Source organism: Pistacia vera, unplaced genomic scaffold (assembly GCF_008641045.1).
Source record: "Pistacia vera cultivar Batoury unplaced genomic scaffold, PisVer_v2 Contig35, whole genome shotgun sequence".
NCBI classification, from domain to species: domain Eukaryota; kingdom Viridiplantae; phylum Streptophyta; class Magnoliopsida; order Sapindales; family Anacardiaceae; genus Pistacia; species Pistacia vera.
This window is the reverse complement of record NW_022196168.1, coordinates 670,754-698,172: the sequence shown is the minus strand read 5'-3', so window position 1 is coordinate 698,172 and position 27,419 is coordinate 670,754. Positions and strand designations below refer to the sequence as shown.

General features: G+C 32.6%; 3 protein-coding genes across 3 annotated transcripts; 1 reads left to right on the top strand and 2 right to left on the bottom strand.

The window, feature by feature from the left end:
* Nucleotides 1-986: 986 nt before the first annotated feature.
* Nucleotides 987-5,873, top strand: LOC116139308 (protein argonaute 2-like). The gene is made up of 3 exons (XM_031424985.1): nt 987-1,586; nt 2,137-3,304; nt 3,946-5,873. The coding sequence occupies exons 1-3, from the start codon at nt 1,097-1,099 to the stop codon at nt 5,411-5,413; spliced, it is 3,126 nt and encodes a 1,041-aa protein (XP_031280845.1). The 5' UTR covers nt 987-1,096; the 3' UTR covers nt 5,414-5,873.
* A 4,745-nt stretch (nt 5,874-10,618) lies between these two features.
* Nucleotides 10,619-11,623, bottom strand: LOC116139320. Its single transcript, XM_031424998.1, has 3 exons — nt 11,423-11,623; nt 11,016-11,325; nt 10,619-10,869 (listed from the first exon to the last, which is right to left on the bottom strand). The coding sequence occupies exons 1-3, from the start codon at nt 11,618-11,620 to the stop codon at nt 10,805-10,807; spliced, it is 573 nt and encodes a 190-aa protein (XP_031280858.1). The 5' UTR covers nt 11,621-11,623; the 3' UTR covers nt 10,619-10,804.
* A 104-nt stretch (nt 11,624-11,727) lies between these two features.
* LOC116139278 (putative E3 ubiquitin-protein ligase LIN) lies at nt 11,728-14,298 on the bottom strand. Its single transcript, XM_031424959.1, has 4 exons — nt 13,253-14,298; nt 13,049-13,172; nt 12,004-12,953; nt 11,728-11,911 (listed from the first exon to the last, which is right to left on the bottom strand). Exons 1-4 carry the CDS (start codon nt 14,296-14,298, stop codon nt 11,728-11,730), a joined length of 2,304 nt encoding a protein of 767 aa, XP_031280819.1.
* Nucleotides 14,299-27,419: the final 13,121 nt, after the last annotated feature.

Here is a 27,419-nt window from a genome sequence, read left to right as displayed (position 1 = left end):
TTGGCACACAATTGGCCAAATCCAATCGATAGTGTGTCATTACAGCAGATTCCAACTACCTTCTGACGGTGGTGATCGGAATCTGACAAATGTGATTGGGTGAGAGTGTTTTTGTCAATTTATAAAAAAAAATTTGTTGAGGTTGTTTAGTTAAATTAATAAACCTAAGGAGTTTAAAAATAGTTGAATAGAATATGATTGGATTTTGATAATAGAAAATAAATATGTATTTTGGGTAAGATAGGGCTGAATGCAGCTTTAGATTTATTATTATTTAAAAAAAAATCCACTCATATTGTTAGATTAATACATGAAAGCCCCCTGCTTTAATTTTAAAGTGGAGAATATATTGCTTTTTTATATAAGCATTAATTATTGACTTTAAAAAGTTTGTTAGAATATTTAATATGATAAAGAATGTCTTACCTACGATTTAAGTTTTCTGTCTTACCTACGGCTTAAGTTTTCTAGTTTTATATAACCATGACGCCATGGAGTGATGTGTTACAAAAATATAAAAATATTTTAATTAAGAATTATTTATTTAAACTAGTTTGATAATAAATCTTAAGTTTATTAATTTATGTAAAATAATAATTATAATTTAAAAAAAAATTCGTTCAATATTATTAGTTTTTGGTTATTCGAATATCAAATTGGATTATCGGGGTACCTACTATATGCCATATGATAAGAAAATCCAAATTAAGAGAAATAAAGAAAAGAAAATTTATGCAATCACAAATATATCCTATGAAACTCTCCGCCCAAATTCCTTAAAGAAAACGCAAAGAAGCGTGGGTTTCATCGAAGCTTCTGGAAATTTTAAAGATTCCAACCCCTTCACTTCTTTCCTTCTAATTTCGTTTTTCCCCTTAGGCGCCACGCTAAGGGCATTTTAGTAATTTTTCATGTTAACGGGTGACAGTGTGACACTATATAAACCCTCTTATTGACCCTACTTGGAGAAAACCGCATATCATAACAGCTAATAGATTATTTTATTCTGAGTTGACTGGGCTGAGTTGCGTTGAGTTTGCGGAGACCGAGTTAGGAGAGAGTAAAATTTAGTAAGAACTCTCCCGAGTGAAGTCCAATGGAGAGAGGAGGTTACAGAGGCAGAGGTGGTGGAAGAGGAGGAGAAGGAGGTGGAGGGCGAGGTGGAGGTGGAGGTGGAGGATATGGAGGAGGAGGAAGAAACGGTGGATATGGGGCAGGAGGAAGAAACGGCGGATATAGAGGCGGAGGAAGAGACGGCGGCGGCGTAGGCAGAGGTGGAAATGTTCGTGGTCGCCGTGGCCGGGATTTTGAGAGGAGCTATGATCGTGATCAGAATTGGGGTTCGAGTGACCAGACACAGTGGAGGAGTGCGAACACCGAGCACGGCGGGAGCCACCGCATCGACCATCACCGGCCGCAAGACCAGGATCGTGGTTCGAACGAGTCCACTCAGTGGAGTAGGCCGCAGCCGCAGCCGTCTAATCCGTGGCATCAACCTCGGCCCAGACCTTCCGTCTCGCCGGTTATACAGCCTGTCTTGCCGGTTGTACAGCCTGTCTTGCCGGCCGTACAGCCTGTCGTTGATGGTATGAATGTGAACTCATACTTGAATTAACACGTTTTTTCACTTCAATTTTATGTATATTATTTCATGAAGCATATTAGTTCTAGATGTTTTTCAAAATTGTTATTCAAATTGTCTAAATATTCTAAAAAGCACAAATATTGCATCCTAAATGGGGGAAAATAGCTTTAGAGATATGCGGTTTTTGGATTCTAAGAAATGTTGAATTGTTTGAGCTATATATCTGAGGTCAGGTATCAAATTTTACATTAAAAGTGGTGGCATTGTTTTAGAAGGACTTATTGTGGATCAAGTGACATGCAGGTGTAGATGCCGCATCACTTGGGCCACGCAGCATTGCTCATTGCAAGTTTGGGTGTAGTTTTGAATCGTTGACACATTGTATTATGTTTGTTCCTCGTTAATTGTTAATGAAGTGTTTTGTCGGGATATTATCGTTTTTACGAGCAATTAGTTTCTCCAAATTGAGTGCAAATGGAAGTGATGTTATGATTTGCAGCCTGACCGAGAAAGTTTTTGTTTCATTAATGGTTTTTGTTTTATTGTTCTAGATATGCAAAAATTGAAGATTTCGGGATCGGGGTCTACGTTGTCACCGAGTGTCCCAATGAAGCGCCCTGATAAAGGTGGTACACTTGCCATTCGGACTTTGAGGCTATCAGTCAATCATTTCCCAATCAAGTTTAATCCTGAGAGCATCATAAGGCACTATGATGTTGATGTCAAACCAGAGGAGCTCCCCAAGCATGGTCGCCCTGTGAAAATACCAAAGTCTCATTTGGCTATGATCAGAGACAAGTTGTTTGAAGATGATCCTGCTCGATTCCCTTTGGCATTGACTGCCTATGATGGTGAGAAGAATATTTTTAGTGCAGTGGAACTGACAACTGGAAAATTTACTGTGAAATTCTCTGAAGCAGAAGATATGAAGATTCGTTCGTATGTATTCACTATAAAGCTTGTAAATGAGTTAAAGCTTCGCAAGTTGAAGGATTACTTGACAGGGACACTCTTATCTAACCCCCGCGATATTTTGCAAGGGATGGATGTAGTAATGAAAGAGAATTCAACTCGGAATATGATTTCTGTTGGCCGAAGTTTTCACCCTTTTGAACCTATTCCAGGAGATGACCTTGGAGGTGGAATCACAGCATCTCGAGGATTTCAACATGGCCTGAAGGCCACCTCCCAGGGTCTGGCATTGTGTTTGGACTACTCTGTTTTAGCATTTCGTAAGCGAATGTCAGTTATAGACTTCTTGAGGGAGCATGTTGAGCGTTTTGATCCAAATGGTTACAGAGACTGGAGAAAAGTTGAGAACAAACTGAGAGGAGTAAAAGTTACTGTGACCCACCGTCGTACCAAGCAAAAGTACATCATTGCTGGGTTAACTAGGGAGAATACACGACAGGTAACGTTTGATGCTGAAGATCCAGAGGGGAGGGCCCCAGCAAGGAAAGTCAGACTTGTTGATTATTTTAGGGAAAAATATGGCCAGGAAATTACATATCCAGATATTCCTTGCTTAGATTTGGGAAAAAGTAATCGAAAAAACTATGTACCGATGGAGTTCTGCGTCTTAGTTGAAGGGCAGATATATCCAAAAGAGAATCTGGATAGAAATGCTGGTAAATTCTTGAAGGATATATCACTGGCTCGACCATGGGAAAGACAGGAGATGATATCTAAAATGATAAGGTCTAGGATTGGGCCTTGCGGGTACGTACTATACACCAATACACTTTTTTATTCTAGTAATCTCTGTTAATTAACCTTTCATTTTTTGCACAATTCACTTTAAAGTGGTTTCAAGTAGTTTGGTTAGTTGAGGTGGACTAGTTCCATAATTTACCAAAATTTTTGCGTAAAGTTGTGGCAGAGACTGTGCCTTGATATTTTATATTCAGTGCGCTTATGGTTGAAAAGAATCACTTTCTGGCAAAGTACTTCCCCATTCAAGCAATGTTGCCCTTTCATTATTTTCTTTTGTTTCTATCTTTTTGAGTTTGCAAGGGTCTCATTTAAAAACTGACAAATGTGAATGGCTGCTTGAACATTTTAGGTCATGTTTTTTCTATTTTCAACGATATGCCTGACTGTACAAATGCTCTAAATGTCAATTTTAGTGTAGGTTTTTGTGCACAATCTCTGTCGTTAATGGTTATTGACGATGTTGCTGTGAGTACCACATTTTGAACATGTAGTTCATATATATAATATATATGCATTGGTATACCCAACTCAAATATGACAGTTTCAATAGAACCTATTATGCTGACTGATTGGACAAACCACTGATGGCATGTCTAATCTGCTTGAAGCAGCATCTCAGTTCTAATGTTTTATAAATTTTTTGGCAGTGGGGAGATCACTCGGAATTTTGGGCTTGAAGTGAATACAAGTATGACAAGTGTCGATGGACGTGTAATTGGGCCACCTGAGTTGAAGGTAGGTGCTGTTGGGGGAAAAGTGATTAAGATACAAGTTGAGAAGGAGAAATGCCAATGGAACCTGGTTGGCAAAGCTGTTGTAGAAGGCAAAAGAATAGAGAGGTGGGCTGTAATTGACTTCAGCGCTTCTGATCGATATAATAAACTGGATGTTGCATTTATTGGTGACATTATTGCTCGGTGCGAGAGTTTAGGAATTTTCATGAATGAACCTGCCTATTATCACCCAACTTCAATGAATCAATTCTCCAATGTCGATGGGCTCCGTAACCTTCTTGAAGGTGTTACTTCCCGGGCTTCTAAGAATGCCAAGGGCCATTTACAGATTCTTATTTGTGTGATGGCTAAGAAGGATCCTGGGTACAAATATCTCAAGTGGATCTGTGAAACCGGACTTGGTTTGGTGACGCAATGTTGTTTGTCCAGTAATGCTAAAAGGGCTAACAGAGGCTATGACCAATATCTTGCCAATCTCGCTCTCAAGATCAATGCCAAGCTCGGAGGCAGCAATGCAGAGCTCCTGGACAGGCTTCCCTACTTTGAGGGTGATGAGCATGTGATGTTTGTGGGGGCTGACGTTAATCATCCTGCTGCTCGGAACACAACAAGCCCATCAATAGCAGCTGTTGTGGCCACTGTGAATTGGCCTGCAGCTAATCGATATGTGGCAAGGATTCGGCCCCAAGACCATAGGACAGAGAAGATTCTGAATTTTGGGGACATGTGCTTGGAACTTGTTCAATCTTATACTTGTCTGAACAATGTCAAGCCACAGAAGATTGTGGTCTTTCGTGATGGGGTAAGTGATGGCCAGTTCGATATGGTTCTAAATGAAGAGTTAACACAGCTCAAGGAGGCATGCAAAAGGGTCAATTACTTCCCAACTATCACGCTGATTGTAGCTCAGAAGCGACACCAGACTCGTCTATTTCCGGATAGTAAGAGGGATGCAGGTACCACTGGCAATGTACCACCAGGAACAGTTGTGGACTCGAAAATTGTGCACCCATTCGAGTTTGATTTCTATCTGTGTAGCCACTATGGAAGTCTCGGAACAAGCAAGCCCACTCACTACCATGTCTTATGGGATGAGCATGGGTTTACTTCTGATCAATTGCAGAAACTCATATATAACCTGTGCTTCACCTTTGCTCGGTGCACTAAACCCGTGTCGTTGGTCCCACCAGTGTATTATGCTGACCTGGTTGCCTATAGAGGACGGTTGTACCATGAGGCGATAGTGGAGGGGCAATCTCCGGCTTCAGTATCGTCGCCATCTTCATCATTAACTTCATCTTCATTTTCATCAGTGGCCTCGGTCGATGAGAGGTTCTACAGGTTACACACTGACCTGGAAAACATTATGTATTTTGTTTGAACGGCTGAATCTGGGCCCATCTCTTTTATCTTCTCAAATTGGGACGGAGATAGTACCATCTTGATGAAATGCCAGAACGCAGGTTTACTCCTTTCCTAACTACCTAGAAAAGGAGTTTGTGCGTGAATCTAACGGGTTCAAGTCTTTTCTTTTGTTATATCTAGTTTTGCCGCCTCGAATTTCCATGGTTTGTTTAGTAGCCATGTTAATTCGAGGAATGGTCAACTGAGTTTGCATGTGGACTCCTTTCCCTTTTAACCCGGCCGGTGATTGTTTAGATGGCGTGGGTTTGGGTTTGGGTTTGGGTTTGTTTATCATTGTTGTCTATTTTGGTGATTTGGTCTTAAAATATTGTTTGAAATTGCTGCTTTGGCAACTTCAATCATAGACAAACTTGAAATACTAATGAAATATTACTATATATTATGAAAATATCCTTGTCATATTGATGACATTTTGACAGGCTCTAATTTTAGCAGTTGCCACCGCCATTGTTCTTCTCTTCTATTGGGTCAGACAGAGAGAGAATTTATGCTTTGGATTATACGAAACACAGGGAAATGGTAGCTTATTCTTTTTAGGATTAATAACAATAATCCCCCGTATATTTAAATAACAAAAATTCTTCTATAATTATTGTAATATCAAAAATCTTCTCACTAATTATATTAACGGAAATCTTTTTACCGTCAAATTTTGTTTAAAATAATAAAGAAAACGGACAATTAGGTCGATGTTTATTAACTCATTATTTTATAATTTTAAATGCAACACAGCGGCACTTATTTTTAAAACTCAAATGGAATAATGTAATTTGATTAACAAAAATGCTATGGACACCGAATGCTGGTACCGAAATTTTGCACTGATCTATTTGGCATCTAACTCAAACGTGATCACGTAGTACACAACATAGGTATTCAGTGAATGAACGGTCGTCCAACAATTATGAACGTCTGTTCATATCTTATGGACGATCGTTCATTATAAATAGACGAAAGTCCTGGAAATATCAATGGACTCCCGTCTATATATTATAGATGAGAGTCCCTTTACTATGGACCATCGTCCATCTCAAATAATTTTTTTTTTTTTAAATATACAATTTCTTTTTCAATTATAAAAAACTATCGCTTGTCTAAGTAAAAAAATTTACATGAAATATTCATTTTTAAAGCACAAAACTTTTAGATGAAATAAAGTAAAAAAAAAAAAAAAATTGAATTTTAAAGTAAAAAGTATGGACCTAGTTCATCTAATGAGAATGGTCATGAGATGGATTGTCGTCCTTACTCAAATAATTTTTTTTTAAATTTACAACTTTTTTTTTTCATTTATAAAAACAAAAAAATGCAAAGCAATAGAGATAGATAAAAAGTATTCACAATGTAGAAATTTTTTTATTAAACTATAATTTAGGTATGGATATCCGTCCATCTTACACGGACGGCTGTCCATTCTATATGGACACCCATCGATCCATTATTAGTGTTTAAACTTTTCTGGACGGGCATCCATTTTATATGAACGCCCGTCCATAGTAAATGGGCACCCGTCCATATTATATAGATGGGAGTCCATTGATATTGTCGTGAACAATCGTTCATTTGTGATGAACAGTCGTCCATAATGTATTGACAGTCGTTCGTGTAAGATGGATGGCCGTCCATTCACGGAATCAGTATTTTTTGTCCAACGTGGCCGCATCTTAGTGGATGCCACGTCATTCGGTAAAAAATTTCAGTGCACAAATTCGGTATCTGTAGCATTACTCTTTGATTAAACCTTATAGGATTGAGAAAAACTCTCGTTTATATTTGAATTTACAAGTTTCACGATACGATTTTAAAATATGAAGTTTTATTGTGCTCATTATATTTCTTTTATTAACTACACTAACATTTTTCTATAGTGATACTTTATATAGGAACAATTTCTATATAATCATAAAAAAAAATTAGTTCTAACTTGGGATAGTTATAATAAAAATAAACTCCACATTGTAATAAATTATAATTTTTTTAATTCCCGTCTTCAGAAAGCTGTCTCTACGTAGTAATAATTATTTGTATATTGCCAAAAAAAAAAAATGTTATATTACATTAAAATTTTAAGATGAAATAAAATATTTATCTAAAGTTTTTACAATAATTTATGTTTTAGAATTGTTACTACATTTTTAACTTATGGGTATGTAATAACATTTTTCTATAGTGATACTTTATATATGAATAATCTCTATATAATTATAAAAAAAAAAAAAATAATTCTAACTTAGGATAGTTATAATAAGAATAAACTCCACATTGTAATAAATTATAATTTTTTTAATTCCCGTCTTAAGAAAGTTGTCTCTACGTAGTAATAATTATTTGTATATTGCCAAAAAAAAAAAATGTTATATTACATTAAAATTTTAAGATGAAATAAAATATTTATCTAAAGTTTTTACAATAATTTATGTTTTAGAATTGTTACTACATTTTTAACTTATGGGTATGTAATAACATTTTTCTATAGTGATACTTTATATATGAATAATCTCTATATAATTATAAAAAAAAAAAAAATAATTCTAACTTAGGATAGTTATAATAAGAATAAACTCCACATTGTAATAAATTATAATTTTTTTAATTCCCGTCTTAAGAAAGTTGTCTCTATATAGTAATAATTATCTGTATATTGCCAAAAAAAAAAAAAAATGTTATGTTACATTAAAGGTTTAAGATAAAATAAAATATTTATCTAAAATTTTTACAATGATTTATGTTTTAGAATTGTTACTACATTTTTTAACTTATGGGCATTGTTTTAAAACCCGGACCGGAGGGCAAACCGTTTTGCTATCCGGGTCACAGGTCAACCGGTCCAACTGGTTGGATCGGTTGGTTGGACCGATGATGTCAGCAAAATTTTATTTTTAAAAAATTTCATATTAACCCCTTAAATTTTAATATATTACAAAAATTTCCCTAAAAAAGTTCAAATTGGTCCCTAAAATTTTTATTTATTCCAAAAATGCCCCAATAAAATTTCCAATTAATCCCTAAACTTTTGATATATCTCTAAAATACCCCTATAAAATCACAAAGTAACCCTTATAATTTTAAAATATTTCAAAAACCCCCCTAAGACCTAAACCAGACAGGAGAAGCTGCCGGTTCCCGGTACAATCGGTCCGACCGACCGGTCCGATCCAGTTTTTAAAACAGTGCTTATGGGTATATAATAACTCACCAGCATGGACACCTTTTTGTTAATGCCAAAATATTTCTAGCTTCTCAAGTATATTTAGAGCTTCTCAAGTATATTTAGAGCTTCTCAAATCGAAACTTTTGGTATTTTTGTACTATCATCCTCAAAATTATTTCTTTTCTTTTATTGTCTAATTGCAGTAATAACTACTAAAACAATTAAGTGAAATCATAATACATATTACTAAAACGTGAATTATAAAATAAGAAATCAAAATAGTAATTTTTGTAACTACGCATTTATTAAGTTATAACCTTCTTAAAATAATAAATTAGTTTGATATGACCGGTTTTACAGAATTAGTTATTTCTATTTATTTATTCACGAAGATCAACCTAAGATTTTGATCCTGTGAAACCTTATTTTACATGAAGGAATAGTTATAATTTTGTGGTGCAAATTCTTGTAGATTTGATTTTATATTTTTGGCCTTTTCCAATTTGTCTGACTTTGTTCTTTTGGTAAGTGGATACTAAAGGTGGGAATTTAGCCACTCTATGTTTCAATCAATTGGTGGCTGTTAAAAGGGGACCCCAAAACCAATCACAATTCTGTGTTTCTCTTCTCTTTCTTCGTTGGTATTTTGTCACTACACAACAATGCATTTTCTTGGATTTATTTGGTCTTAGTTTTCATCCATTTTGGATTTTGTCAATGGAAATACATAGGAAAGACCGAGGAAGAGGACATATACATAAATTGAAAAGCATGTTGTGGATAAGTTGAAATATATATACAGTAAAACTTCTCTTTAATTGTAATGGTGGGATTAAACTAATTTATTACTATAAAGAGATTATAACTTAATACAAGTGTAGTTATAAAAATTACTGTTTTGATTTCTTATTTTATAATTCATTAGACAAAAAGAAAGATGGAATAATCCTGAGAATGATAGTACGAAAATATAAAAAGTTTCCTGCCAAAAAACTCTAAACATACTTAAGAATTAAAAATATTTTGACTTTAACAAAAAAAAATCTATCCTAGTGAGTTATTACGTACCTGCAAGTTAAAAGATATGGTAATAATTTTAAAGTATAAATCATTATTCCAAAGAACTTTAGATAAATATTTTATTCATCTTAAATCTTTAATTTAATTTATCATTTTTTTTTTTTTTTTGGTAATATACGGATAATTATTACTATGTGGAGGCAACTTTCTTAAAACGGGAATTAGAAAAATTATAACTTATTATAATACGGAGTTTATTCTTATTTATAACTATCTCAAATTGGGATTAGAATTTTTCATCACTATTTAGAGGTTATTCTTATATAAAGTATCATTATAGAAAGGTACTATTGTATAAATAAGTATTATTGATTGTGTTTTTCGAATTCTTGATACGAGATATTTGATTGAAATTTTGTCTTGGATTTTAAAATGGTAGTATAAAATTTCCATTTACCCTGTAATGCTATTCTGGATATTAAAATAGTAGGATGTTTGCATCTTAGAATTTTGATTTACCCTTTAATCCCAAATTGAAATTATTATTATTATTCTTGTCTTTATTTTTATTTTTATGAGATATTTTAAATGAATTTTTCTAATAGTAAATGTTAATTTATTGTGGTTGGATAGTGGTCTCAGCGATTAGCTGGCTATATATTAAGACAAATTATCACATGCCACGGAGCTTGAATAGTGACAAATATTTGAAATAGGAGAGAATATTTTTCTATTTTCCATGAATAAATAATGCTAGAAATATGAGCTCAACCAAAACCCATTTTCTATGTTATAGAAATTAATACAAGGTAACCAAAAAAAGAAAAAAAAATCCTGGACAACCCTAATTACGTTTATATACATGCACCCGGAAAAGAAAAAAAATTAAAAAGAAAGAAAAGAAAATTAGACGTGAAATTACTAACTCTTAAGGAGAATTGTCATAGTACTAAATAACGGTTAATTTTATTGACCGATGAAATATCTTGATGACGAATAATAATATTTTGATAATGTGTAATGATCGATGTTTTTGTTTGTAAAATAGTATTAATAATTTATTGAATTATCAAAACATATTTATACATTATCACGACATCATGATTTATACCTTGAAACTTTACCGAATATGATAACAAGTAACGTTACCGTGCTGACAACCCAAAGTTATGGAGATTAACAAGGATTCCAAAGAGGGCCAGAGAAGTCTTTTTCCAATGATGAGAGCATGGAGAAATAATCTGTCACAAAATTTAACAAATAAAACAAGTAAGCAGACAAGAAACTACAAAGCTCAAATCAGAAGAGAATCCTATTATGATGAGATTTGAACTAATGGACTGATCATTTGCAAATTTTCCAGGATGACAAAAAAAATAAATAATACCTGAAGATTTTGTGAGACATTCTAATGAAAATGAAGCCAATGCTTGTTCTTCATGAGCTCTGTCATAGCTTGAGGATTGTAGCAGTTGAGGAGCAAGGATTGAGCATGCCATTGACAGCAAATTTTCATCACCAAGAGAATGGAGAAACCTGCTCAGCCATGCAACTGTGAAGAGGCTTGCTCTTGCTAAACTTGGAATCCCATTGCCTATGCAATTTGAAAGTGCTGAAAACAAACTCTTGTTGCTACTCTTCACCAAGGCAATTGCTGCCACTTTTTGCCAGATTTCTGTTGCCTGTTCCTCTTCATTCTGCTCATTTTATTTTGAGTTAAAAAAAAAAAAAAAAAAATTATATATTTTCTTTCTTAATTTAATTTCTACAGTATGTGATTCTAATTAAGCTTACCAAGGTTTCATCAAAAGCTACTACTCTCTTGCTGTAGAAAGAATCATCTTTCTCATGGAGACCTCCTTGTTTTAAAAGCAAATTTTCTGGTGTTGCCTCAGAAACATAACCTCCCAACATCATGAGTGCTCTTGCTGTTTGTTCTTGAACCTTTTCATCACAAGTTTGGCAATCCATTGCCGCTATAATTGTCTCCATTGCCTCCTCTCTATACATGCTGCACTTCAATGGATCACCCTGCAACATTACTGCTACTTCATATATTGTCTCAGCAAAATTCTAATCAAATCTATTGTAAACATGTATCATGGGAATGATGAAGTAAATAGAAATGAAATTACCAGAAGATCAAGCTGTAATAAAATTGCTGCAACCAGTGGTCGTTCTTCTGGTGGAGCTCTTTGCAGATAAACTAACAAAATGTGCATAGTGTTGAAGCCACCCCATCCTCCACTTAATCCATCTAAGAATTTCATCATCTGGGTTCTTCTGCAAATGCATTTTTTTTAATTTTAAATTTACTGTTTTTTTTGAGCTTTAAAATTAGCCTGAAATGAATTATTAGGAAGCAACTTTCATACCTTTGTAAAGAGAGTAACTCAGTTAACAAAGCAATTGCACTTCCATCAGAATTCTTCAGGTTCTGATCACCAGCAATGAGCTCAAGAATTGAGGCCTTGTTCAGATTTTCAGCTAAGAAATTTCTGCAATTTTCATCAGCTTTTATGCAACAAATCACAATGGAGACAGCCTTTTTCCTCTCATCAATTTCTCCTTTCTCAATTCTCTCCATTAATAGGCCTAATCCCCCAAGTGAAACAACTTCTCTTACATTCTCCAGATTCTTATCTTCATCGAAACCGTTTAGTAGCTGATCCAGAAAATAAAATGCAGCCACTAGAGCTCTGCAGCACACTGTGAAAAGGGTCTGCAACTGGTCTCCGAACTCCAGCACTCGAAGGACTAATGGCACCCACTCGGTCGATATCATCTGTTTCGCCTTTGGTTCCAACAGGTAAAGCAGTACTGCAGCCTTCAGAAACAGGCTGTTACTTTTCAAAAGTCTAATGAAAATGACAAGCTGTGGATCTGAGTTCAATATTATCTGCCTATTCGCTTCGTTTCGCGCCACGAATTCCGCCAAGATTGACACTGCAAGCTCCAGAATTTCATCATCACTTGAAGCAAACAAAACCTCAAGCATTGCTTCAATTACAGGAGCCTTCAATAGTTCAGCTTCTGCCGCAGGATCACCATGTGAATTCAACCAAGCCCTGGCGACTACCCGAATTGCAACTTCACATTCAGTCAGATTTTCCGATGAACAGATCGCGGTAATCGCGCTGCTGAGTTCACTTGAATAAGTTTGAACATTGGACTCATTCCTGGTTGAGTTCACTAGGAACTCTTTTGGCGTTCCGCGGCATGTCAGGACTCGAAAATAGTCTGATTTTTCTGAATCAATCCATGAATTTGTTCTTGAAACTCTGTCATATTGATATGATCTTCGCCTAGGTCTTGATTCTTTGTTCTGTCACAATGACAACAATCTATACAAATTTAGCACAGGATCTACAAGATAAAGAAAATTATTGAAGTACTGGGAAAGAGACAAGAGTCACCGACATTAACATAATTGAAGTTATTGTAATTTTCTTCCTGGAGATTCCATGCATTGATTGAATGTCTTCTTTGATGATTAAATTCCACTGAAATCTGCTCAGGTGTGGGGCCAAACACAGTTTGATACCTTGAAATCAAAACCAATGGCAGAATCAGCATAAGTACTGTCTAATCTAATAAAACATGTTTATTTAGTAGCTAGCTTACAAATTTTTGCTCATGGAGGAGGACTGCGAGGCGAGCGAATCCGATGATCGTCTTCTCCTCGACGATGTTCCTCCATAGCTAGGCCTTGAAGGCAGAGGCACAGAAGGGACAGTGGGTGCATTTGCCCCCACTTTAAGCCATTGTTTATAGTAGAGAGCAAATTTAGTAGTCCCCATGTCCATTTGCTCATTATACACCTTGCTTAAACCTTTTATTCTCTTTTCTTTATCACTACAATTCAAGTTTGAGATCAACTCAAATTCTTTATTGTACCAAACCTGGAGATGAAGAAGATGAGGCAGGAAAACATGCTCCCAAAGATCAGGAAGCAAATGAGTCCTTACTAAAAACGGCGAATCAACGAAAACTTGAAGCAAATGTCTAGCACAAATCCTGTCATTCTTCTCCAACTTGTAGATTATTGCTATGTAGAGTTGAGCAAATGCTGAGAGATGTGAATTGGGAATGCCACAAGTTGAATTTTGTCTAGAATTTTTTGAGTTCAAAGAGGCAACAATACTCAAAAGTTGAATTGAATTCTTCACCAGTTCCATTCTAAGTTCCTTCTTTGTTGCCCCTTCATCTTCCACCAATTTCTCAATGCTTTCAATTCCAATTTCCATGTTTGTCAACACCCCTCCATCGTCACAATCTTTCCTTCTTCTCACCAAGACATTGTTGATCTTCTCTTTAACCGATTTTCGGAAACTTTCATCCGTCAAATACCTGCCAATGAATCCACTGAGGATGGACACCACTGCCCTTATTGCAACTTCATCAATCGGTGCAGCCTCCGCTGATCTTTTCATATTGGTGTTATGGTTTCCAGCTGATGAAACTATCGATGACCACTTAGACTTCTCGGTCTTCGCCTTCGTGAAGTCGAACGTCTTGACGTTGCGGCAGATGTATATAGGGAGAGTGATGGAATCATCAGGTGGTTCAACTCTTTCTTTGAGCTTCATTATAGGCCTTAAATTTTTTGATAATTTTTCTGGTTCAAAGCCTTCTTCAACAAGAAGCTGATGCAGGCTCGATAAAGGCATGGCGTTACGGCAAGACGGAGATGGTTTTGCAGCAATGGAGAGAGGTTGCAGAGGTTCAAGAACATTATTTCTGGAAGAGAAGATAAAGGAGAGAAATGGAAGAGGTGAAGAAAGAAGCGTAAGTAAAGACAAATAAAAGTTTGATAATTTCTTGGTTGTACATTTCCTAGTTTTGTACTTTGTATGAAAGTGGACCGGGCCGCCCCGTAACTAACTACCATTAAAACTTTCTAACCGCATTGAACCGGTTTTGAAATTAAAATAAATTTAACTCTTATACTTCCCAAAAATCGAAGCAATGTATTGTAATAAGCATTTACACAGTCAAAAGTCATTTTAGGACGGGAGAATTTTTTTACTTTAGCTGGGATTTAATTCCTGCACCTATCAAACATCTTACATGTTCAATAAATTAGATAAGTCACAAATCTGATATGTGATTATTGTCGAGATTCAACCTAAAGATTAAGATTTTTAGTTTATAAAAAAAAAATTAAAGAGTTACGTTATAAGGAAAAAAAAAAAAACTATTAGAGCAAAAACTCCAATTTTGAACTCGAGTTGACAAAACAAAGTGAAAAAAAGTATTGTAAATTAAGCCGTAAACTAGTTAGTGATGATTTTATTTATTTATTTTTTTTTTTTTTGGTTGTTAATAGTTTTGGCGATGAATTGAGGGGTGAAATGTTATAATAACCCAAATTTAACTTTCAAGAAATACATTGATGTTTAATTAAATAACAATAATTTTACTGTGTTTATAAAATAACAAACATTCATTTGCTAGTAATGAATTATTAGTGAGTTTTTGAGCCATGCATTATTATCAGTAAAAAAAAATTTATCTAATTATCATTATATCGTTTAATTCAACACTTAAAAGTTATCAATAATAATTTTTTAAGCTGATCGAAACCTTAGAATTATTGTCTTTAATCCAATTTTTTTTTTTTCTTTTAAAAATGACATATACTTAGAACGCTATAAAACAAAAACCATTATAAATTCTGACGAAGAAAAATAAAAAACTATAGAGGTTGTTAAAGTATATGCCAAAGTTTCAAAAATATTCTACTTGGTAATTAATTAAAAAAAAAATGGTTTAAATATGATAAGCACACCGACACTAAAACAGGAGTTAATTAGGACAAAATGTCCTTTACAAAAATAAATATAATCAGCCACATAATTATAAGGTTTCAGTTTCCAAGATTTGGCAGTAGTGAGTTGTCTCTAAGTTCCACCAATACTTAACCTTTTTTTGTGGTTTCATCACACGGGATTGTCCTATATTATTGTCACATCCCTTTTTAGGGTACGGAGAAGTTTTGGTTTTGGTTATATTTGGTTAAAAATTTTATTATAAAGTTACTTCGTGCATTTTTTAAATATTTTCCAAAAAGTATTTATAATTATAAAAACATAAATATAACACTAATTTGAAAATCCAATTTACGTATAGATTTTGAAAATCAAAACAAATTTAGAAATATATTTTACCAAAAACACATTTTTCATCTTTTTAAGATAGGATCGGATGAGAGGAGGAGCCGATATTTCTAAACTAATCTAAACAAAAATTTCTTGCAGTCCACCGAGAATCTGTTTTGAATGATGTAATATACGTTTGATATTTAGATTAAAATATGATATGATCGATATTAATATTATTACTAAATTAAAAAATATTATGCACATTAATTTTAATATTCATTGAATTATTCATAAAATGTCAGACAACGTTATCAGCCGTACGATTTAATGGATGATCCTCAAATTTCTAACATCTGGCAGATGATAAATTACTTGCGTGATGCAAGGGGGCAGGGTATGACAGACTGACAGGATAATGCTACACCTTTTATAGGGAAAAAAGAGTAAGCGACTTTTTCCCACCCAAGGTTTGGCAAATCTTATTTCTCACCCTTAGATTTCATAAATTACAGATTTTTACCCTTAAATTAGTGCTATTATTTTTTTTAAATAACTTCTATATCTCAAATTTCTCTTAAATAACCCTCAAAGGCTCCCAGTCAAGCCAAGAATCTGACCTGATTCTGACACAATTGGACCTCCTCGACACCACCAACACCATCCTCTTGTCCTCCTCAGCAAAATCCATAATTTTGCCACCTGATTGCACCTCGACGAGGTGTCGGAATTTGGCTAGAAAGGGGCAAAAAAATTTGAAAACCTAAGAGAGAGGCTATGACGATCGGCGAGCAATTACAGTCGACGATGTTGAGGGTTTTGGTGAGGGGAAGCTAGCGATGCTATTGGTGGTCTTAGGGGTGGTTTTCGGTGTCGGAACTTGCCAGAAGTTGGATGAAACGTCGATTGACATTAAAAGCGATGACCGACGATTGGGGGGTTCAATCACGCAGGGAGGTTAAAGGTTTTAATGTGAGGGTTGAGGGGATTATAATAGTGGTGTTAGGAGGGATTGATTGTGTCGGAAACAAGCCGAAATGGCTTGAAATGGCCCATGGGAATGAATTTTAGAAGTGAATGGTTATTTTAAAAAAATTTGGTAGAGTGAATTTTAGAAGCGAATGGTTATTTTAAAAAAATTTGGTAGAGTGAATTTGAAAAGTGAAAGGTTATTTTAAAATTTTCATATTTGAAATGATCATTTTACCTTTTTAACTGTTAGATTATACAATTATCTATTAATTTAAGGGTGAGAATTTATAGTTTATGAAACCAGAGGTGGGATCGGAGATTCGCCCAACCTTGGGTGGGAATATATCGTTTACTCGGGAAAAAATAGTGACCGTTCGATGGTGATTGGTGATCCATCGTTTTCAAAATTTAAAGGGCTCTTTAATCACTTAGTTTTATTATTATATTATAATACTTCATTTTACATATTATGGTAAATTTTAAATACAGTAACTTACCATTTATGATACTAATATATTATAACTTCTATAAATTAATAATTTTGGGACCATGTAAATTCTATTAATTAAAAGAGTTATTAATTAATTGATAAATTAATAAATTATTTATTTATAGAGTGTATTTATGATTTGACAAACATACATTTAATCAACTAAAAATTCATTGTATTTTACCAATTTAATCAATTGAATATGAATTAATCCACTAAATATATATTAAATCATTAATTTAAATTTATTGTATTTATGTACTTAATTAAATCGTTGCTAATATTATTGAAAATCATGCTATTGACAAAACTGAGGATGATACAATAGCTTTGGAGCCTATTACGCGCAAGGAAGCACTCAAAGCATCAACAACACTTTATAATTTTTTATTGTAATTCGATAATTCAACCCCACAACTTTTAGATGTAATGAGAAAAATTAGAGATGAGATTTAACATGATTTAAATTTTAAGAAAAAGCAAGTAACAATAAAGTCATATTTTAATAAAATATCATAGTCAATTATGAATTTAATCTACTATCCCAAGTCGGGACCATAAGAAATTATGTAAAACTTTCCATAAAAGTATTATTTTATGATATGAATAGGACCAGGTAGTTATGTAAGACTTTCTATAAAAGTATTATGTAAGGTTTTCATAAAAGTATTATTTTATTAATTTATCGAAATTATTAATTTAATCTACTATCTCAAGTTGGGACCATAAGAAATTATTATATAATAGAGGTTACTAATTTATTAATTTATAGAGGTTATCCTGTAATTATATACAGTAAATTATGATATTTCCCTTTTTCTTTTATGTATACTAATGTATGACTCTAAAAGTTTAATTAAATAACAAAAAAAAAATTAAATTAAAAAAAAAATTTATTAACAAACTATTAAAACTTCTTTCAATTACTAATATGAAATTTCATGGTAAAATTGTTGTTGTAGATCTTGATCATAACAAACAAGCGGAACTCATTTACGAGCTAATCAACTGCAAACTGTCATGTCGACTGTTGTGAAAAAATATTGTGAGATTGAGTCGTAGACTTATCATTACTCATTGATTTAATTGCTCTTTTGCATTTATTTAAATATCAAAAACTTAAAAATGATAAAATATTTTTTGTTATTTCGAAACCTCAACGAGATTATTGTTATTAACTCTTACATTAACTTTACAAGTTTATGTTATGTATTAATACTATAAACCGACAATCTCTAATTCACAAAAATATATATATATATATAAACAAAAATTACCACGTACAGGAAATTTAGACATACTCTCTCCAACAAGAGTTTAGCTCTAGCATTTGAAAGGTAACTTTCACAAGAAAATTTTAATTTGTATTATTTTTAGATGTAGACGCTCAATTTTTGCAAAATACGGACCCTTTATATCATTTAATACTGAAAGACAAAAATTAAAACCGAATTTTTTGGTTCGAAAACGGTGAAAATTTGTACTTAAAAAATATTGGAAGCTACTCACGTAACAATTCTTATACAAGAGAAGGAATGAATAATAATATTAAAAAGATCCCAAAGAGAGAAGACAAAAAAAAAATAAAAAAAAAATGTGAAAGACAGTAATATTGAAGAACGTCTTAATTCTTAACGTTTTGCTGTTCTTGAATAAATACTCTCTCTCTTTTTATTTTTTATTTTTTATTTTTTTTCTCCTCCTCACATTTTTTAATGTCACTCATTCTCTCTTTCCCTTTTATTGTCTCATTCTTTTTTCTGTTATCGCTTGTATTTAATTACATATTTACATTATTCTAAATTCTATTTTAGTTCAGGGTCGTTTTGGTACAATTTATAAAAAAGTTATTGGTTGTTTGGATAAGAAATTAATTTACCAAAAAAGGTTTTAATATAATAAAGATATTTTTGATATTTCAACACTTTAAATAAGCTTAAAAAGAGTTTATGAGAGAAGTTCAAAATTTAACGCAATCAAATAGTCTATTTGAGTTTTTCCCATAATTTATTCGAAATCTTATAAGTATTTTTGAAACGCAACCGAACATTTTAAAAAAAATTCAAAAGTGCTTATAGTTTTAAATATGTTCTACTGATGAGTGGATAAATACAAGCAAATAGACTATATTTTAAAATTAGCTTTTAAATCAAATATTTTTATGGGAAATTAAATAAAAATATTAATTAAGTATAAACTTAAGAGTAATCAAACGTATAAATGAATACATTTTTAGAGTAGAAAAAAAATTAAAGACCATAGTTTTTCTTCATTAATTTTTGTGGAAATATAATTCAAGGAATAAAGAAAAGAGTAAATTGTATATCTCGTACCATTAACAATTGGAGAGAGAACATCATATCCCAATTAATAATGAGCATTCAGAAATTCATATATTACATGCAAGTGAAATTATTATGGACTCTTGAAAAAATTTCTTAAGTTAACTACCTTTGGGTGGTCAAGTGGTTCGATAGGGACTACTGGATATATTATTCCAGAGGTCTTGAGTTCGAGTCTTTCCTCAGTTACTAATAAGAGTAGTTGTTGGAGCCCTTATCCAGTCGATAATTACAGGGTTCCGAGAGATTAGTTGAAGTGCGAGTAAGCTAGCCCAAATACCCTGGATTATTAAAAAAAAAAAAAAAATCTTTAAGTTTAATTGTCATAAGATTATTTAGAATATTCTTAAAAAATTGAAGGGTTTCTTCTATTATCATAATATTTTTTGTAAATATTGGGTGACAATGAAATTCAAGATATCACATTAAAATACAGTAAAAAACATATATATATATATATAACATGATTAATTTTTACTATAGCTTGATGTAAGGTGGTTTGACAAATATAAGCACATATCACATTCATCGATGAGATAATTGAACTATTGATGTCAAAACCATATCAAATTTAGTCAAAAACAAAAACTATTTCTAATTTCATAAATTACGGTTTCTCATATCATGTCGTATGTTGAGAATAAGTTTACGATACATAATTCATAAGCTTCATATATTGTCCAAGTATATATTAAAAGTAATGTGAACAAAAGTTCAAAGAAGAAAGGTTTTTTTTTGATAATGAAGAATAGGGTAGGTACTCTATGCAACTGAAATCCAAGAAGTGAAAAAAGCACTTAAAGATATTGTCCTAGAGATTCAATCCCCATGTCCATGTTCTTGTAATTAATTTCTTCATTGAATTGAATTGAATATACAAATTGATAAAACCTAGAGAGAAGGACTTCTCCATTTGTTTGCTTTCTTGGAAGCATATAAAGTCAAATTGAAAAGCACTTTGCTTATCTTTCTAATCAGGAAAATTGTGGTTGTGGAAAAAGAATGGTAGGGTCTTTTGTACCTTCAACTTGACTACAGAGACAGAGAGGCTTTCCCAATTGGGACTTTTATTTGTTTGATTCATCTCCACATCTCATAACATAAATGTATATATTTCTCCATTGTTTTCTATTGAAAGATCCACCCTTGTTGGCCCATAGAGTTTATATTAGCCCAAGAGGCTTTGCCCACTAAGGGCCCTGTTGCCTTATTGAAGGGTAACTTTAATTGTTAAATGGGTAGTGTTATTTAGGCCCACTAATTCTCTTTCTAAGTCCAAATGATAATTAAAATCATTTTTAATATATTATTTAAAAATACATTTTATTTATTCCAAGACTGCCCTTTTCTTTTCATGATTATTGTGTTACATTTATTGGAATCGCCTGTTGTCCCCCCTCCCCGGGGCGTTTGGTACACTTTTTTAAAGTTTTTTTTTTTTTTTAATTGTCTTATCATATCTTAAATAGTAAAATTCGTATCTTAAATAGTAAAAATCGTATTTATTTTAATATTGACTATTTAATTCAAAATTGAATTATATTCTATTTAACTCAAAATATTTGATTATTATCTTTCATAATAAAAGTTTATAAATTAACAAAAATATCTTCACCTACCCAAATCATTGTCGACCGCCAACTGTCGCCACCACTAGCCGTTGGTGTCAGAATGACGCATGATCGGTCGAATCTGACTGATTGTGTATCGATCTGACCGTTTTGAGCGAGATCTACAACGAGAGATCTAACTATTGATGACGGCCATATCTTGGTCATCATTAACGACCAAATTCTGGTCGTTTCTTACCAAATACACGGTGGATCTAACCGAAAAATGACATATCGATGCATGAACGACCAGATCTAACCTATCGTGTGCTATTCCGACGACTTTTAGCCATCGTTCGGCGGTGGTGCCTAGCTGCTTGCAATCAGTTGGGTGGTTGGGGGTATTTTTGTTAATTTATAAACTTTTATTGTGGATTGTGTTTAACTAAATTAACAAATGTAGGGAGTTAAAAAGTAATCTAAATATTTCCTAAAAATGTACCAAACACATTCTCGCAATAAAAAATTATTTGATTTAATTCTTTCTTATCCTATTCAAAATATCATATTTCAAATAATGTACCAAACATAAATAATTTAAAAAAACAAATTTTCAAACATATATAAGGATTAAGAATTTTAAGAAATAAATCATTTTCCCATGTTGGGGATGCATTAAGAGATTAAATGTCCTTTTTTGGTAATTACAAGTTTAAAAAATATATAATTTTTCGAAAAACCATTATTAGGGCTTAGACAGATATTGAATCAGACTTAAATGATCTTGTTAAATATAACATGTAATGCAAAAAATCAAAGATTACGGAAATAGGGTCTGATCCCGTGAGATTGAGGCCACTGACAATCTATTGGACCTACATACATGAAAAGACAAGCTTGAAGCTTACGGAAAACACCTCAACCTCACAGGATCAGACCATATTTTCGTAATCGTAGATTTTTTGCATCTACATAACGTTCATCACATTGAGTCCCAACAAAAAATCAAAAATGAAATTGCCCACACAATAAAATAATTCTATTTATCTAGTTGAATTTATTCATTATTTAAATTTGGCTTAAAAATTAATTTTTGGACTTCATTAAATTCAACAATTGTTTCAAATGGGTTTAACAATAAGAATGAAATCTTGTAACACAGGCCCAGCAAAGAGTCCGACCCGAAATTTTACTGACCCAAACCAAATTGCTTATATTTATATTTAATATATTTCTATTTTTGTGAGATTTTTAACAGATCATTTTCCCCCCAAAATATATATTATTGATAAAAAGCTTATTTTGAAAGGGTTTTTCCCTATTATTAAACAAAAAAAATCTACCTTTAATAGGAAATTCCGTAGGATTTTCCGATTAATACAAAGTTGCCATCAAGAAAGTCTCAATCAAATTTCTCCTATTAAAAAAAATTTTTTTTTTTTTTTTTTAGGTAATAAACTTATCCCATTTTAAAACCATAGTCTTTGAGGTGAAGACTGAAGAGTGTCTTCACATGGTCAATTATTGAGAATAAATACCATAATAATAAATACCGAAATAGATTTATATACAAAATTCATTATACAAAGTTTTGAAAATACTCACATACGAACCAACTTAATTTATGACAGTAAGAAGCTTATAAAATTTTGTTTTTAACCATTTTTTCGTGCTAATGAACTTGTTTCGGATTAAAAAAAAAATTCAGGATGTTAACAAATTAATCTCGTGTGCAAATTCAAGTTTCCTCATATCAGAAAATTGTTATAAGAAAAAATTTCAAGCCTTTTTTTTTTGTTTTTTTTTTTTTAATAACTAAGATGCTCCGGTTAATTTACGCGCATCTCGACTAATTATTAGGAAGAGCTATCCCATAACATCGTCGGAGTCCATTGAACACCTTACAAGTTAGGTAAGTCACAAATACTCAACTAATCCTGGAGGTTCATTGAACACCCTACAAGTCAGGTAAGTCACAAATACTCAATTAATTCCCAGGGTTTATTGAATACCCTATAAGTCAGGTAAGTTATAAATGTGATGGGTGATCACTTGGTGAGACTCAAACACAAGACTTTTGGGTAATCTAAAGTTTTACCATTTGACCACAACTTAAGTAGTTAAAAAAAAAAAAAATTGGTATTAAGAAACTATAAAATCTTTTCTTTTGATAATTTCTTCGCTGTCATTCATTTTCATTTGAATTTTAAATAGAGTTAAAAACATAAACCCCGTAAGGTAGGATTAAATAATAAAAAATTTCTTTGAAATTAGTTAACTGCTAATGAATTGTTAAAACTTTTGATATTAGAAATTAATTAATATTTTACTAAATTACTCTTCTATTAACACCTAAATTTTAACGATAAAAGAATTTTTTTATTATTTAATCATGTGCAAGGGAAAAATAGTAATTACTCTTTTAAATACTCAAGGTTCCTTCTTTATCTTCATGGGTAAAAAAGTGGCAGTGATAATACTACGGATTTTGATTGGGATTCTTGGATGCATTATTTAAGAGGTCTTGAGTTCGAATCCCTTTTTGTTGATAATAAGAATAGCTAGTAGAACTTTTACTCAGTCAGTAGTTTTAGGAACGTGAAAGATTAGTTAAGGTACGTATAAACTGGTTCGGACAATCTTGATAATAATTAAAAAAAAAAAACTATAGGATTTATATAAGAATTCCAATTTCACTTGGAGCTCGTAAAATAAGTTCAAGATTCTAAATTATAATAGTCAATATTTTTAGTTTTCTAGCGTTGGGAAATTGTAAGATTGGACAAGAATTCCAGTTTTAAGTGGAGCTCACATAAAAAGTTGGAGATTTTAATAAGAGCAATGTTAGTTTTACAAAGACACATATAAAGGGGGTATACAAAGACAATCTCCACCCTTGATTTTCATGATTTCTCTCTCTCTCTCTCTTTTTTATTTTTTCTTTATTTTTTTCTTCTGGATGATATCACTTTGTAACTTTCTTTGTATGGGTCTTTGTAAGAATATCATTTCTCTTTAAATAATAACTCGAGTTTACAAAGTAAATTAGAGATTTTGAAATGTCGGCAAGTTAAGTTTCCTTGTAGTTTTCTCGGAAGAGAGGCAATGAGGTGAGAATATTAGGATATCTCGATAAAGAAACAAGACCAAAGACTTTTCCTTTACATTACCATTAATTTAACAAGAGTAAATACCATGTTCCCACCCAAGGTTTAGAAAAATTTCAGTTTACACCCCTGCTTTCATAAATTCTAAATTTTTACCCTTAAATTAACAAAGTTTCATTTCTTTCAATAGTTAAAGGCTAAAATAGTCATTTATTATATTTTAATATTTTTATTTACTAAATTCCATATTCCGATTCTCTGCACTCTCTTTTCCTTCACTGTGCCCTCTCTCCCTCTTTGTTCCTATCGTTTCTCCCTCTCTCTACACTTTTTTTTCTTTGTCACTCTGTTTATTCTCTATATCTACAGTTTCTCTTGTATCTGTTTATGTGAAGAAAAAAAAGGTTTTTTTTTTTTTGCTTAAGATCTTGATGCCTATCTCTTCTCTATCAAATGCGCTTGTTTATACTACTTTCTTTAGTTATTGGAATGGTGACAAAATTGAGTTTCAATTGAAGAAAGGCGGTGGCTGGGTTTCTCTGGTGGTTAACGGCGAGGATAAGTTTCAAATGTGATGATCTTGATTTATTTGGGTTATCATGATTTGTATGTTGCCGTTGGTTATTTTTGGTAATGGTGGAGTAGGGATTTTCTCTCGGTTTGTGCACGGGTAAATGGGTGATGGAGTAGGAATTTTTAACAAAAAGAGAAAACTAATTGCGGCACACAAGCTATAAGAAACAGACGTTGGGAAGAGGTTATTTCATAGCTTCAAAAGACTGAATTGAATTAGCCTCATAGAACTGCTAAAGCCCTTGATCTGNAAAAAAAAAAAACTATAGGATTTATATAAGAATTCCAATTTCACTTGGAGCTCGTAAAATAAGTTCAAGATTCTTAATTATAATAGTCAATATTTTTAGTTTTCTAGTGTTGAGAAATTGTAAGATTGGACAAGAATTCCAGTTTTAAGTGGAGCTCAGAGAAAAAGTTGGAGATTTTAAATAATAACTCGAGTTTACAAAGTAAATTAGAGATTTTGAAATGTCGGCAAGTTAAGTTTCCTTGTGGTTTTCTCAGAAAAGAGGCAATGAGGTGAGACTCTTAGGATATCTCGATGAAGAAACCAGACCAAAGACTTCTCCTTTACATTACCATTAATTTAATAAGAGAAAACGACATGTTCCCACCCAAGGTTCAGCAAAATTCCAGTTTCCACCCCTGCTTTTATAAATTCTAAATTTCACCCTTAAATTAACAGAGTTTCGTTTCTTTCAATAGTTAAAGGCTAAAATAGTCATTTATTATATTTTAATATTTTTATTTACTAAATTCCATATTCTGATTCTCTGCACTCTCTTTTCCTTCACCGTGCTCTCTCACCCTCTTTGTTCCTATCGTTTCTCCCTCTCTCTACACTCTTTTTTCTTTGTCACTCTCTGTTTATTCTCTATATCTACAGTTTCTTTTGTATCTGTTTATTTGAAGAAAAAAAAGGTTTTTTTTTTGCTTCAGATCTTGATGCCTATCTCTTCTCTATCAAATGCGCTTGTTTATACTACTTTCTTCAGTTATTGGAATGGTGACAAAATTGAGTTTCAAATGGAAAAAGGCGGTGGCTGGGTTTCTCTGGTGGTTAACGACGAGGATAAGTGGCAAATGTGATGATCTTGATTTATTTGGGTTATCATGATTTGTATGTTGCCGTAAGTTATTTTTGGTGATGGTGGAGTAGGGATTTTTTCTCGATTTGTGCATGGGTAAATGGGTGGTGGAGTAGGAATTTTTAACAAAAAGAGAAAACTACTTGCGGCACACAAGCTATAAGAAACAGAATTTGGGAAAAGGTTATTTCATAGCTTTAAAAGACTGAATTGAATTAGCCTCATAGAACTGCTAAAACCCTTGATTTGAATCTCTGGAACTTAAAGAAGACCAAGGTAGCTTGCTATCTCGATTCAGCGTAAGCTTGGGTTATTTCTTTCCTAAAATCAAGGTTAGGATGGAGTTTAGGGGAGATGAAGAAGGTCCGGTCTCAATCATTTTTCTGTTTTATTTGAGAAAGAGAATTTTCTTGGGGACGGGAAGAAAAAGAAATAAGGGAGGCGGGAAGAGTACAAAAAAGAGTAGCGCGTTCAGGAAGGGTGATGAAGTTTGAAATCTTAATATAAGTGAGAGGCAATTTGGTAATAAAACTTCTGCATTTGTAACAGTCACTGACAATGTTAATATAAGGGTGGGAATTTGGAATTTATGAAACTAGGGGTGAAAACGGGGCATTTCGCTAAACCTTGGGTGAGAACAGGTTTACCCATTTAATAAATAGAAACTCTCTGATTCATCATCACATAGTGACGCCATTGTTGACATCACGAGAACCCAGCTACCTTGGCTGACACAATCTTTATCGTCATTTAAACGACTTCATCTCCTAACGACTCTCTCTCTCTCTTTCTTTACTGTTTGCTTTGATAGAGATTAGTGAAATTTCCTCTTCACACTCTCTTCTCTTTTACACGTTTTATTTTTGTAACTTAAACCACCGTCTTTCGTTTCTTTTCTCTTTTAGTTTTGACCATTTTTCTTACTGGAAATTACCCTTTTGCTCTTCTTGTTCTTCTTAGCCTCTTGTTTCCTCACCCACATCATCGAATCTAGCTTACCCAATTCGATTTCTTTGAGTTCTTGAGTTGAGTTGTTTGGTAGATCTGATTCCAAGTGGGTTTTTTTTTTTTGTTTTTGTTTTGTGATTTGGGGTTTCATTTGGCTGTAAAGTTTGGTTTTTTTTATCAGATTTGATGGTTTATTTTTTCTGGGTTTTTGTTATATTTGTTTGGTTTGATAAGTAGATTAGAATTTAGTAAAAATGATGCTGCTAATGAATTGTTGAATTTTTTTTTTTTTTTTTGGGCATTTGATAGCAATTTTACAAATATATAGAGTTTGTGTGTAGTATCAATCGTGTATAGGTTTTTTGTGTTGGTTTCAAATGATTGATTTTTCATTTCTTGATAAATTTGATCGACCTCAGTTCATATATTTCTAGTAATTTGATTCTGCTGTATAAATAATTTGCTTTTTAGCTATATTATGTGTTGTATTTATGCATAGGTTTTTGCTATTTTATATTCAGTAGTGGTGGTTTGGGGATCTTTTTGCTGTAGGAAACCATGAATCATTCTTTCCTCAAGCTTGATAATTCTTAATATATATTCTTTTATAGAGTTAA